The sequence below is a fragment of the Spermophilus citellus genome (assembly GCF_964194105.1).
Source record: "Spermophilus citellus genome assembly, chromosome: 2".
Taxonomy (NCBI): Eukaryota; Metazoa; Chordata; class Mammalia; order Rodentia; family Sciuridae; genus Spermophilus; species Spermophilus citellus.
Window position 1 is genome coordinate 8,488,106 of NC_138183.1, and position 14,535 is coordinate 8,502,640.

The following is a 14,535-nucleotide window of genomic DNA, read 5'->3' on the forward strand; positions in this document are numbered from 1 at the left end:
CAAGAGTATGAAGTAATCTCCTCCTGGCCATTGGACAAACAAACAAACAGGCACCTTTTATTCACTCTGGTTGGAGAGGCAGCCTTGGTGGGCGTGAGGGCCTGGGGCTGGCAGTGTCAGTGGAATCCCAGGCCTGACATTTACTCCAAGTGTCAGCAGCAACCTCACCTTCCCAAACCTGGGTTTCCTGTACTGCCTCGTGCTGACAAGACTCTTCTGGGTAAGGGGTCAAATGAAGCGTGGTGCTTCATTTGAGAATGAAACAGGGTGCTATGAATAATCACACAGGACAACAGGTCCCAGGGTCGGAGGGCAAGCAGTAGGTATGGCCCTCAGATTAAGGGTGAGAGCCAATGAGACAGAGTACAGAGGGGCACATCAGTTTACAACAAATGCCAGCCACTATTCCCAATAGCGTGGTCAGCTGGGCCCTCTTGGGACTTTTTCTTCATCTGACTCCCTCTTGCACCCTGGGTCAGCAGACAGCTTAGGTTCACTCTGCGAGCATGCCAGGCCCTTGCAGCAACAACCATTTGTCAGCGCTGAAGTTTCCACTGTTTCTCTTCTGTCCTGATGTTGGTCCAATGATCCTGACTCACATTCTTGTCCGTCAGACTCACTTGAGCACAGCTTGAGTTTCTAGCTTGCTAGAACCGGATACCTGGAGCTGGTGGGCACACGTGAGCCAGGTGGTAATTCCAGATGCGCTCGCTGCTTTGGCAGAGGCCTGCTTCTTGGTCCTTCTATGGGGCTGGGACACCTCTAGCCTGGACTTGTTCTCAGCCCTTGCTCAGGGACAAAGGGGGTGGTGCTGCCTGGGAAGGGGGTGTCTATGCATTCTCCAGGCAGGACCACACCTGGCCTAATGAAGAAGCAGCTCCTGAGAGTTAGGCTTAATTTGGAGGTTTCCCTGCAGTCTGAAATCCTGGGGACCCCAAGAGTGCTCCTGTCCTCCTGCCTGGAAGGTCAGAGAATATTTTCTATTGGGTTTCCTGTTACTTTGGCACTTTCATAGCAGGTGTGCTTGGGGGTATATTCTGGGATTCTGTTGCCAGCTCTGCTATTTAGTAATACTGTGATTCGTGCAAATGATTCACAGTCTTTGAATCTCTCTAATTCCCTTACCGGCAAATGGGATGGCTGTCAGCCCTGCTGCCAGCCTTAACAGCATCTTTGTGGAGACTAGAAAATAGCTGTGATACTCATGCACAAGACCACAAATGTATGTTGTTCCCCTTCAAGTTTAAGAGTGTACAACCATGGCCACTATGCTGATGGCCAGGGCCTCCTCCCAGTGTTGTTGGGAGAACTGAGATGATGCATATAATTGCTGGCCATTGGCTATGGTTATCATTTTTATAATTTGAACTTTTCTCATTCCTAACCTTTGGCATGAGAACTCATAAGTAGACCTCAGGCCAGCACCTTCTGCCACAGGGCAGGACACAACTCCATTGTACCAAAATGTCACTTCTTCCCACAAAGTGGCCCATAGCCTAGGCTGCAGGGCTATGGTGGTGAGAGGGATGTGAACGCACAGTGTGTGGCCCTGCCACACAAGCCAAGCAGGGACACTCAGAAGCAGCCCCCCCGAGGGAGGCTGGGTAGGACCGAGCCCTGGGGACTCTCTCTCCCTCTGTGCACAGGCTGTCACGGGGCATGGTCACCAGCCTCACTGTGGGGAGGGAAACCCTGCACGGTGGAAACTCCTCACAACACAATGTGGAAAAGCAATTCCAAGAGCCATTTTTACTTTAATTTTGAAGCCAAAGAAAACAGTTGGATTTGCTTTTCTTTGTTGGTCATAGGAAGAAACTGAGGAGCTCGGCCTTGATAGGAACTGAGCTCTTCTCCAGGCCTAAGACGGTTGGAATGCTGGGGGGTGGGGGGTTACTTCTCTTGGGATGCAATTAGTTGAATAAATATCAAGAGAGCAAAAGTAAACACACTCATTACTGCCCATTCAGAACTGCCAAACTAGCAAAAGGCTTGGGGGTTGGAATCTTTAAGGAAAATAAATGCCTCAGAGGCCAAGGGCAGTGCAGGCCATGGCTCTGGGTATGAGGGGACTGTGCTCCAGCTGCTCAGCTTGGGCCCTTACCTGCCACGTGTTGTAGGGCAAGTCCCTTTGCCTGTCTGGGCTTCAGCATCTCCATTGATCAAATGTGGGGAATAACAAAATAACAACCCCACTGGGTTACTCGGGACAACATATGTCAGGCCCCGGGCACAGTGCCCAGTCCCTTCCCGACCTTTCTGTAAGTCAATCTGCTCCAAGTCACCCCATTAAGTCCAGGCCCCAAAGAGATGAGACAGTAAGACCCCAAATCTATCGAACAGCTTCAAGACTGGTCCCACTACCAGCAATGTGTTCTCAAGCCAGTCACCTGGCACTTTTGTGAGCTTTTGTTTCCTCACCTTAAAATGGACATAATGCTAATAACTAGATCTGAATGTTGGAATGATTGAAGGGGACAATGTTTCCACAAAGGGCCTTGAAGACCCGAAGCCATGTGCAAGTGTGGGCTGTCAAGTTTGGTTGACTTTTAACCTGATCATTGCAAGAAAGGCTCTTTTGAGACATCACAGTCTACGAGGGCACCCTGGCCCTGGCCTTGCCACCCTACAGTGGAGCAGGCAGCTAAGGCACTTTCAGGTAGTGGACTGCTTCTGGGCAAGGTGGCTTGGACCGGGATTGAGAACCTCCTCTGTGAAGTGTGGTAACAGTGGTACTGTTACAGGGCAGAGACCTGCCACAAAACTGAGGCAGTAACTGAGATCTCTGCTTCAAACCCCAATTCTTGCAATCATGCCAGAAAGATTTCAGACATGTCACTCAGAATAACAGGCATGAGGTTACTGAAGGGATAGGAAAAGGGAAAAAGCAACACTCTCACAGGAGAGAGTGGGTCCTCTCAGAAGGACAGTGAGCTCCTAATGCACTCCAGTTTTATTGGGAGTCCCCGGAAGTTTCCAGAAAGTCCCACCCAGATCCATCTCTTAACTTTTGACCAACAGCAGGATGAAATCAGACTTTCAAGTCACCACTGCCATGACAACTCTAGGTCACTTTGGCTCATGCTGACTGGTTCTAATTGGAACCTGGGGAATTATACTTATCTCCCTGATTTCCATGATCTGGTCTGTGTAAGGGTCACAGAAGTCCACCCTCTCCACCCCACCCCCCCACACACCTCAGGGTAACTTTGTTCTTATCAGCTTTTTGGCCTGCCTTTCTCCTGCAGATAACAGATTGTTTGCTGAGCAATGTAATATATGCTCTATTTAATCGAGGCTGCAGGTACATTGTTGTTTTTTTTTTAAAAAAAAAAAAAAAAAAAACAAAGCATGTGGGGGTCAGCACAGTGGACTCAGTTAATAAAACTGTTTCCTTAACTTTGAGTTCCCCCTGCTCATGTCTCGCTGTTCCCTGTCAGAATCTCCTCAGGGGGTGACTGTAAGGGTCCAAGACAGTGGCACATTTTGCTGTTAATATTGTTACTGTCATTCTAATTCTAGTCACAGTGTTGCTATCATGTTGTTCCAATCTCTAGTTTCTGAAGTGCTTCCACTTTTCTCACCCGGTGTGCAACATGGGTGGGATTGCTGCATTTCAGAGAAGAGGCTCAGCCTTCAGATTTCAGGCCCAAGTGCAAGATCTTTCCCAGGAGGGATACAAGAGTCCACACTTGGGAAGGCACTGAACTCAGACAGTGCAGCCCTCTGGGTCTGAGGCCTTGGGAAAGTTTGGAATTCAAGCCTTTCCTGGAGCCAGGTTGCCTCCCTGGGCCTTTAGCAGTATCTTGGCCCTGGCAAAGCAGCACAGAGGTGTTTGTCACCAGCCACAGCAGGTGAGCAGCCTACAAGGTACAGCAGGCCTGCCCTAGCCTGGGGGTGGCTCTTCCCCATTGTTCTGGGCAGGCATGGCCACCAGTATGGGAGGGAGTGGCCAAGGCACATGGAAACCAGGCAAACACTTGCAAACCAGCCGTTTCCACTGACGTCACTGCAGTCCCACCTCCCAGCAGAACCCAAACCAGAAGCTCTCAGACACCTCTTTCCATCTGGCCAGAGAGGCCTGAGCCCGCCTGTTGGTAGGGACCATGAATGGGCTTTGGCGTTCAGTGGGATATTGCTTGGCATGGCCCTCAGGCACAGGGTCTGCTCTGTACCTGCCTGCTGGCTGGCACAAGATCGAGAAACCCCAGGGAGTCCTAGGTGGGACACAATTTTTGGTCCTGTGGCATGGCTAGTATTTTAGCACAGAAGAATGTGAAACTGGAAAGTGGTCACGCTAATGTCTGTTTTACTACTAACCATCAGGTTAAGCCCATTTCCGCACAGTTATAAGAGTTTGTAGGTTTGTGTCCATCAGACCAGGACTGAGTCCTGGTTGTGCCAACTTCCAGTTTTGTGATCTTGGACAAGTCACTTAGCCTCTGGGTCTCCTCTCAGTTTCCTCCTCTGTAAAATGGAAATAGCAAGTTTACCATTGAAGGACACTGGGTGAATCAAAAAAGTAGCCCGGGGTCATACCAGGCGCACTCAGTAAACGGATGTTCTGGGTGCCCAGATACCTCCCCTGGGCAGCTCTGGCTCCCTCAGGCAGTCCCTTGTCAGGGTGCCTCACCTCCTCAGATCCCTCTCCACAGCACTCCTACCACACAGCACCTGTTTGGGGTGTGTATTTTTTTTTCACTCTGTCAACAAATATTTATATTCCAGGCCACGTGCTAACAGAGCAGTGAACAAAACTAACCTGTCCTGCCTTCATGGGGCTCACGTTCAAGGGGTCGAGGTGGGGGCAGCATATGTCTGTTAAGATAAGGACTGTGGAGGGGGAGGGTGGAGAGGTCACCATCTTAAATAAGTAGGCAGGGTCTCCTGAGAAAAGTGGTATTTCAGCGAAGATCTGCAGGCTGTGAGGTGGAGTAGTGAAGAAGGGGGCAGAGGTGCTCTGGGGAGGAAATGGCAGATACAGGCCCCAGTCAGAGGTGTGCTTGGTGAGCTGCAGGATGGGCCAGGGGCTGGAGCAGGTGATAAGGAGCACCAGGGTCAGAGACGAGACCTGGGGCCAGGTCAGGGAGGACCTCAGAGTCGTCAGCTTCACTTCAACATGGGGAGCCATCCCAGGGGTCGGAGTAGAAGAGCGAGCTGATCTGACTTTTGTGAAAGGAGCCTCTGGCTGCTGGGTTGAGGACAGACTTTAGGGTGGGCAGGGGCAGGGGAACAGTCACTGGCTGTTGCGAACACTTGGATTTAGAGGAGCTCTTGGACCACTGCAATAATCCAGGTGGAGGAGGCTGCAGCAGGGCAGGGACAGGAGTGGGGAGAAGCAGTAGCATTCTGGAGTGTTCCTAGGATATTGCCATCAGCATTTGGTGGTAAAGTAGATGCGGGGAATAAAAGATAGAAGGGACTCGAGGACAACGTCGGGTTTTTGGCCTGAGCACTAGAATGCAGTTACCATTTACTCACAGAGGAACAACAGGAAGAAGTAGCTGGGGGGAGAGACGGGAAGAAAGAGGATATGCGGAGTCTTGAGATGCTGAGTAGACAGTCAGAGAAAACTATCAAAGGGCAGCAGGGCAAGGTCTGGAGCCCAGGGCAGAGCCCAGCTGGAGACACACACACAGGTGTGAGCACGCTGGAAGGTAACCGCACCTAGAGGAGATTTCCAAGGTAAAAAGAGTCTGGGACAGAGCTCCTGGCCCCTGACATGAAGAGGACAGGCCTGAAGAAGCCAAACAAGGGCAGTTGGGGAGCCAGAAAGATAGGCGGCTCCAAAAGGAAACCCAAAAGGGGAGCTGCCAATTCTGCCCACAGGGCTGGCAGCAAATACCAGTGAGAACCAGAATGGGCCACTCCACCCAGCAGGTTGGGGCACTGGTGACCTGCTAGAGTACCCGGGGTGCTGGAGAGGGGCAGGGCTGACGGGTGGGTTCAAGAGGGAACAGGGAGAGCTTTCAAGAACCCTGAGTACAGGAAGGTCTTTGGAGAGCTTTGCCAAAAAAAAGGGGAGCAGAAGAATAAAACAGTATCTGTAGAGGGGCTGGGAGGTCAGGAGAGGATCTTCTGCAAGTTGAAGCAGCAGCAGCAGGAGTGAAGGAAGAATGAGATGACAGGGGAGGCAGCTGGAGCAATGCCCCCAGGGGCCAGAGGAGGGACCAGTGCACATCCTCCCCTCTCCTTGGCCTGCCAACTGCTGCTCATCCCTAGAGGGTCATTGTGAAGGTCACTTTCTCAGGGAAGTGTTCCTGACCCCTCCAACGAGGTCAGTACCCCTTGTGGCCTTTCACAGCACATGATGCTTCTGCTCCCAGTGCCTGAAAACTCTGATGTTGTGGAGGCCCCCGTGAGGGCAGGGGCTGGCTGGCACGCTGCTCAGTATACTGTAATGTTCAGTGGATGTCAGGATGAATGGTCCAAGAACAGAACTGAAGCAAATCTGGAGACATGTGTCTGTTCTGTGCTCCCATTTGATATAATCATGTTACAATGATCGGGACTGTGCAGTCACTGGCTGTTACAAATATTTGGATTTAGAAGAGCTCAGTTGTTTGTTCCTGTTTGGGACTCTGTAGCCTAGCTAACGCACAGACCAGAGCCATGTGACCGGACACATCCTTCTACTGACACTGTCCACTACAAGCCCAACACATTCCATACTATGTCTAGTAATTCATTCATTTAACAGGCTGAAAGCCTGCTCAGTGCCATGGTCTAGGGAAACAAAGTTGAGTCAGACATAGTATCTGCCCTCATGGACCTCAGGTGCAGAAGAGGAGACTATTTAGCAGTGTGACAGATCACACCTGTAACAGGAGCTTCAGCGGAAGGCTCAGGATGAGGCGATATGACAGTCAGAGGATTGCAAGACAGACTGTGCCTCCTCTTTCCCACTTCAAGCTTCCCTGGAGGTGGCTCTCACGCTCCAGGAGTGGCAGGATCAGGACCCTGACATCCAAATGTCCAGGTCCTCCTTTTCCTCTCTACCTTCCTGGGCCTGCTGTCTCTTATCACTTCCAGAATGGCTCCCCTGCCCCCCCTCCCCCCGACTCCATGAGAATAGAATGTGGCCTTCCAAAACTGTATTTGGGAAATGCTCCACCTGGCAAGAAGGCTAGGACCCTGATGGCACTGGTTACTGGCAGGAATCGAACTGTCACTGATTCTCCCCTCTGTTTACTTTCAGGGTTTCATAGAATCCATTCACAAAGAATAACCACCACATTGCAAGGACCATGAGGCCACTGTGCATCACGTGCTGGTGGCTGGGACTGCTGGCCACCCTGGGAGTTGCTGCAGGCCCCGAGGATGGTTTCGAGGGCACAGAGGAGGGCTCACAGAGAGAGTTCATTTACCTCAACAGGTACAAGCGGGCGGGTGAATCCCAGGACAAGTGCACCTACACCTTCATCGTTCCCCAGCAGCGGGTCACAGGTGCCATCTGCGTCAACTCCAAGGAGCCAGAGGTGCTCCTGGAGAACCGTGTGCACAAGCAGGAGCTGGAGCTGCTCAACAGCGAGTTGCTCAAGCAGAAGCGGCAGATTGAGACCCTGCAGCAGCTGGTGGAGGTAGACGGCGGCATCGTGAGCGAGGTGAAGCTGCTGCGCAAGGAAAGCCGCAACATGAACTCACGTGTCACGCAGCTCTACATGCAGCTCCTGCATGAGATCATCCGCAAGCGGGACAACGCACTGGAGCTCTCCCAGCTGGAGAACAGGATCCTGAACCAGACGGCTGACATGCTGCAGCTGGCCAGCAAGTATAAGGACCTGGAGCACAAGTACCAGCACCTGGCCACACTGGCCCACAACCAGTCAGAGGTCATTGCTCAGCTTGAGGAGCATTGCCAGAGGGTGCCCGCAGCCAGGCCTGTACCCCAGCCACCCCCTGCCACCCCACCCCGGGTCTACCAGCCACCCACCTACAACCGTATCATCAACCAGATCTCTACCAACGAGATCCAGAGTGACCAGAACCTGAAGGTGCTGCCACCACCTCTGCCCACCATGCCTGCCCTCACCAGCCTTCCATCCTCCACTGACAAGCCGTCAGGTAAGTCTTTCTGGGATCCCATCCCACGTGGGCCTCAGAGCCCGGTACCAGGCTTCCCTTGGCTGTGACCACAAGTGGGGGAAGAGGCACAGCCAGTTGAGATCAGGCCAAAGACTTGCACAATTCTCTGGCAATCCCTTGGGCAGGCCACTGGAGCCAGCGGGGTAAGGGGAACTACATTGCTTTGATGGATGTCTAAAGGTAGAACCAGGAAATGGGGCAGACACCCCCTGGCTTCTGAGAGAAGAGAAGGGAGGCTTATACTCCCCAGGCTCTGTAGGAGATGCTCTGTGTTGGCAGCTGGGATGTCTCTCCTGCAGGCTTAGGGATAGGCGGGGCCCAGAGCTGGCACTTTCTAAATGTCATCCCAGAACAGCAGGCCAAGGGAAAGAGCATCATTACAGTAAAGGTAGGTTAACACCCTGCAAGGCTGGGGATTGGGAAAGTGCGCTTCTCAAATCCCTGAGTTTCCTACAGTCTGCTGGGCCTGGAATTTTCAATGAGGCTTCCATATACTTTTAAATATACATTTTACCCCAAAATACGGTAATTCTCAGAACACTGTGATGGAGAGGAAATGGGGTCTCTGGTGGGTTTGGGAAATTTAACCAAGACATGGGCGCTGGATGCCTTCAAGCGCATTATCTGATATGTCTTGCAGGTCCTTGGGAGCACTCCTGTTAAGTACCTTGCCCACAGGCTGAGGAGGGCAGGCTGCATTTGAGTTCAGGCCTCTTCACTTTAACTCTTAAGCTGACTCTTCTGTGTGAAAGGACTCTGAGAATCCTCAGTCTGGGTGGAGTGGGCCAGAAACCCCTCCTGCCAGAGCTTGGCCTCCCATTTACCCAGGAGGCAGCAGCACTCCCAGTGGGCTGCCGTGAGAGGCAGAGTCATCTCCACAAGAGCAAACCACATACTGCTCCATGGCAGTACTTTGGGTACTGCTTTGTTGTATAAGCAGGGAAGTATTTTTACTGAAAATACCCTATTTCATATTTTTAAAAGTAATCATCAGAACTGGGAAAGCATTCTCTTCATATATCTGAGGAGCTGAACCTGCATGCCCGAGGATGGCCAGTGGGCAGGACAGAGCTTGCTGTTTGCAGGTCAGTAGGGATAGAGGGCAGCTAGGCACAGGGCAGAGGATCTGTCATAACATCTCGTAGGACAGACTGGACTGGGCATGGGGGTTAAGAACAGGTGCCTTGGAGAGAACTGACCTGGTTTAGAATCCTGCTTCCTCTACTGACTAGTTCTAGGACAAGTCACTTTGTCCCTCTCAACCTCAGCTGCCTCACCTAAAGCTTCTGATAGATTCTATTTTAATCTATCCTCAAATGACAGTTCTATAAAATCAAACACTATAAAACCTGTGCTTATTTTTCTGTTTGTTCTCTGTGGTGCTGGGGATTGATCCCAAGGCCTTGTGCATGCTAGGCAAGTGCTCTACCACTGATCTGCACCTCCAGCCAAAAACTGCTGAGTGTCTTCATCTTAAAACCAGGAGACTAAAACAAACAATCCCTCTTGAACTCTGGCATTCCAAGGCTGATGACTGATCTATCTGTACACATGCCTGTTTTACATCAGAAGCTCCAAAAGAGAGGGTAGGGTGTGTTAATAGGTCTTTACTAGAATACCTAGAAGGTGAAATGTGCCATTTGGGCACCAAATGAAGCTCAGCTGAATGTGATCATAAACCTGACATGAGTCAGGCTGGCCTCAGTGACTATCCAGAAGGTCTCCACTTGCCTAAACATCTCTAGTTTCTAGTTCAACAATTTTGGACATTCCTAGGCTTGAACTAAGCTGGTAGATTCAGAGTGAAAGAATAAAGATCTGAGTTTGCACCCAGGCTCCACCCCTTGTTAGCTGTCTGCTCATGAGAAAATTATTTAACTCTTCCGAGCCTCAGATTTCTCTCTGTAAAATGTGACAGGTGCCATAACCACTGGGTCACGTGGTGGACACTCAGCACAGCCAGCAGGGAATGCTGTGCTTCTTCGGTGCTGCCACAGTGCTGAGTCTGGCTTCCTGCTCTTCATGGCACGAGGCTCGGGGAACCAGTGAGAAATGTCCCTGCTCACAGGAACTCAGTCTGGGGAGGTGGCAGTGCATGACTGCATCTTGGATCTATCCAGTGCTCATCATTTCTATTCCCTAAAAGCAGCACTTCAGTTATAACAAAGGATTTCTCTGCGGGGGGGAGCATCTGGTGAGGCAAAAATTTCCAGATCATTGTGAGAATTTATGGGGCCAGCATAACAGAGAACTTAAAAGCAGTGATGCAGTGAGCCAACTCCAGCTGGGGGAACTGACCCCGGAGTGCTAAGAGCCCCTCAAAGGGGGAGTACGAGGCACTAGGGACACAAAGGTAGCATGACTGAGTGTGCCCTGAGGAGAGGGGAAGACTGCACAGAGATGGGACCTCTGTGCTGCATTTTGAAGGATTTGTAAGAGTTCAAGAGGCAGACCTGGGAGTTGGGAAACCTAGTTACTGGTGGGTCCCTGAGAGAGAGATGGGGTGCAAAGACCCAGGGACACGGCCCTGCTCCTGGCCTCCCAAAGGATCCCAACCTCCTGCTGCTTCATATTCCAGCATGATCTGAAGCACAGGTAAGGGAGGATGTGGGCTGCTGTGGATCCAAGGCTCCTACCCTCACTGCACCCTTTCTGTCCCACTTGAAGAAGCACCTGGTGTGGGATGGCATGGCAGTGTGATCTCATCCCATTATGGAGATGGCTGAGGGCACATTTATTACTTATTTATTTATTTAAGCAAAGCCTCCCCAAATGTTGGTGCATGATCCTTAGTAGCAAATTTCTTGTGGCCCATCTTACCACTGAGCTCCCACACAAGCAGACACCAAACTGCGAGGGGGAAGCAGATGGTTTCCTTCTACCGCGCATCTGCCTAGCCAATCGGCAGAGGGTTCTTATCTGAGCTTGGGCAGGTTCTAGTCCCTGAAGACAAAACCCTCTCTGTGCTCTCTCCCAACAGAGCCTTTATTCCCAGCGACATAACTCAGCCAGAAACACCTTTGCAATTAGATACCTTTGTACCCAGGCCTCTGCAGCCTCCAGAGCTTTCACCCAGCAACCCCAGAGCCACTGCTCTTTACCCCATTGTTTGGGGCACTGAGCCCACAACACGCCCTTCTCTAGGGGACTGAGGCAGCCCTGGCTCCTTATCTGAAGCTGCATTCACTGGCCTGTTCCTGGCCACACTGAGATAGTAGCAGGCTGGCACCAGGCCAGGGGGCCTGCTGAGAGCCAGGGTGAAAAGCCCAAGCAGTTTCTGGCTTCCCTGGCTCCTAACCTGGACTCTGTCCTGTCTCCCTCAGGGCTGGCCAGACCTACCTGGGGCATTTGGTTGGGATGAAACTTGTGATGAGGCCTGGAGACCTCTCCCTATGCTCCTGCTGCTGCTGTTAAAGGGGACAGCTGCAGGGATCATTCCCTAACAAGCAAAAGAAAGGGGAGGGTGGACTCTGGACTTACCCCAGAGGCTGACAGGGAAGGACAGTTAGTGCTGCCACAGCACAGTGAGTCCCTGTTGGAAATGAATTTTTAAAAACTAGCAGGAGTGGGCACTTTTGCCATTTTTCTCTCCTGAGACAGAGGACACAGCAGCTCAGTTGGTTTCTCAGTGGATAAAGGAGGAGCCATAAAATTATAAAGTAGCAGAACCATCAGGGTCCCTCGGATTCCCCAGCACCACCTTCCTATCACAAAACTTGTCCATGTAGAGCTGAGATTGGTCCCTGGACTTGTAACTTCCAGGACACTGAGGTTCAGAGAAGTCAAGAAACTTAGTCAAGATGACACAGATAGTAAGTAGCTCAGCAAAGCTCAAATCAGGTCTGTCCTAATGACTCTGGGACTCTGAGAAGCTGGAGGGGCACCAGTGTGAATAATTGCTCTACAACACTTGCCATGGCCCAGCCACTGGGGACCTACCTGACCTCTGTCACTGTTTCATGGTACTGGGTTCCAGGGCAGCCCCTTGAAAAACAGCTCTCAAAAGAGCTAGTAGATGTGTTGTTGGAACACTCACGGTGCTGACAGCCCAGAAGCTGCCCAGTGAGACCACTAGGACCACCCCTCCCCCAGTCCACAGAAACAGGGGAGTGCAGCCATGGAAAGAGCCACACAGCCCTGGCTCCTGGGAAATGAGCCAGTGGAGGCTGCAGACCAATCTCATTTAACTATCAAATCTGGACACACCTGAGGGGTTCATTCTACTCCACATTTCAGTGGATATCTGTCTTTCAATGTAGAGCCAAGCTTGAAGTCCTGGCATCTTTAAATCTTAGTTCTCAAGAATAGAATCAGTCACTGTAGTCTTTCCTGCAGATCACACTGCTTCACAGACAGCACAGGGCACATGTGGAGATCATCCCTCTCTCATCACAGGCATCTAGGGCTGGGGGGACATGGACAACTTGAACAAGAGTGTTTAGAGAGTTCAAGCAACTTAGCTAAGATGACATAGCTAGCAAGTGGCGCTACCAAGGCTCAAAGCTAGGCAGATTTCTTCCCTGTATTTTATCTCCACTCACCCTTTATGGTAGGAAATATGCCCATTACATCATGGTTCCTTAGCATGTTGGAATGTTTTGTAACAGAGAAGGAGGTATACGGCACAGTGGCTTCCATTCTTTCTGGAAGTCAAGCAAGCATCAGTCCAGAGGGAAGAGGTGCTGGCCCTGTAGGCAGACAGGTCAGCTTCGCAGCCTGAGCTCCCTGGCCTGAGTACCACAGTGAGCTGGAGAGGCCTGAGGTGCAGTGCTGATGTCAAGTAGGGGTGACTGTGGCTATACTTGATTTCAATTTAGCCTTCAAGGTTGCAGAGGCCGAGGGGAAAGCCACACAGGTCTCCTATCTTGAGCCTGTGCTGTTCCCACTGTACTCCCCTCTCACCAGCCCCTAGTAAGCTGTGCACCTCTACCCCCAGTGAGACCTCCATAGCCCCTCCCTGTCTAACCTCTTTTCTTCTTTGTTTTAAATCTTTATTTCTCTTCCTGCCCACCTGTACCACCAGAAACCTAAAGAAGAAGGGTTTTAAGATGATGCTTTTTCTAAAGTGTTTTATTAAACATAATAAGATTCCCAGTTCATTGCAAACTACATAATGCAGTGATGCTTCAAAGTGCGTTCATTCTTTGCTAGCTTCTTGCTCAACAAAAACCACAGGAGGAAGAGGGTTCCAGAGCCATCCTCCTCTTCCCTCCCCACTCCTCTGGTGGCTTGGGGGAACTGATCACAAAGAGCTTTTGAGTGTGATGGAAAGCTATTCCTCCAGGCCTCAGGCTGTTTTCCAAGGATGACATTGGGCTAAACGCTGTGGTATTTGCAGCCACAGGAGATAAACTATCAACTTGTTACTGTTAGAAGCATGGGGATTTGGCATCTCATGACTTGGAAATCCTAACAGTTTGGCATTTGGCAAAATGGAAGTAATCTAGAAAATCCTGGAGATCGGGCATCTGTGGCCAGCTTGCTACTCACACTGATGGGTTGTCATGGCAAGCTTACATAGCAGACTGTATCATAACCCTGAGAGGCCGCCAACATTTTTTTTTAAAGACAAAGAAAGCAGAATTAAGTTAGCATCACATTTCTGAGTGTCTAAAATATCACTGGTTGAATTTACTATTGTGAAAGTAATGATGTGCACCTTCAGTGACTTCTACACACATCAACGAGGTCTGCAGTCACAGGAACCTACTTGTGGGATGCTGGAGATGGTCTCTCCCCAGTCCCCTGCCTCAGCCTCAGCCTCAGCCTTCCCTGGGATGAATCTGGAGAAGAGTAGTTGACACTAAGCTGAAGATACTTTGCTTAGTATCTCAAGATCAGCTGATGAAGTAGTTGTAGGTTACCCTTTTTGTGTGTGTTTGGTGCTGGGGATTAGAACCCAGGGTCTTGTGCAAGTGAGGCAGGCACTCTACCAACTGAGCTATATCCCCAGCCTCCACCCCTCTCTTTTTAAGTGAATAAACGAATTTCACTTAATAGATTTTTTAAAAAAAATACAATAATTTAAGTTAAAATTACTATACATGCAGAGAACAAGTTTGTAAGAAGAGAATTTTAGTTTAAATGACAAATATATTTAAATTATTTTCCCCTAAATGTTAAAATTAAGTATCTTAGTATGGTATTTCTAGAGTAATTTCTAAAAGAACAGAAAGGGTGACCATCTGGCCCCAGATACCATGTACCAACTTCCTGCTACAGACAGTCCAGTCTCCCCCACAGAACAGAAGTCCTTTGCCAGGGTTTGGTTGGGATGCTGATGATCAGCTGCTGTGGGGCCCACTTCCAGATGGTTCTCAAGCTGGAAAGGACAGAAGGAGGGTGAGAAAGAGACTGTGGATTGGACTGGTGAGAAGATGCAGCCCGGAAAGATGGATGAGGGCTCCCTGACCTGACCAAGTGTCCACCCCAGAAAAGCCCACAGCCTAATGG

At 50.5% G+C, this 14,535-nt stretch overlaps 2 protein-coding genes across 8 annotated transcripts in view; one reads left to right on the top strand and one right to left on the bottom strand.

The window, feature by feature from the left end:
* The window catches only part of RALGPS1 (Ral GEF with PH domain and SH3 binding motif 1), a 271,882-nt gene that overhangs the window by 88,589 nt on the left and 168,758 nt on the right, over window positions 1-14,535 (bottom strand). The window lies entirely within an intron of this gene.
* ANGPTL2 (angiopoietin like 2) overlaps window positions 1-14,535 on the top strand; it is a 34,232-nt gene that overhangs the window by 6,457 nt on the left and 13,240 nt on the right. For both annotated transcript variants that reach the window (XM_081281974.1, XM_081281973.1), the window contains exon 2: window positions 7,196-8,061. In XM_081281974.1, the coding sequence (XP_081138100.1) occupies window positions 7,245-8,061 (817 nt within the window). In that variant the 5' untranslated portion in view covers window positions 7,196-7,244. The remainder of the gene's footprint in view (window positions 1-7,195; window positions 8,062-14,535) is intronic.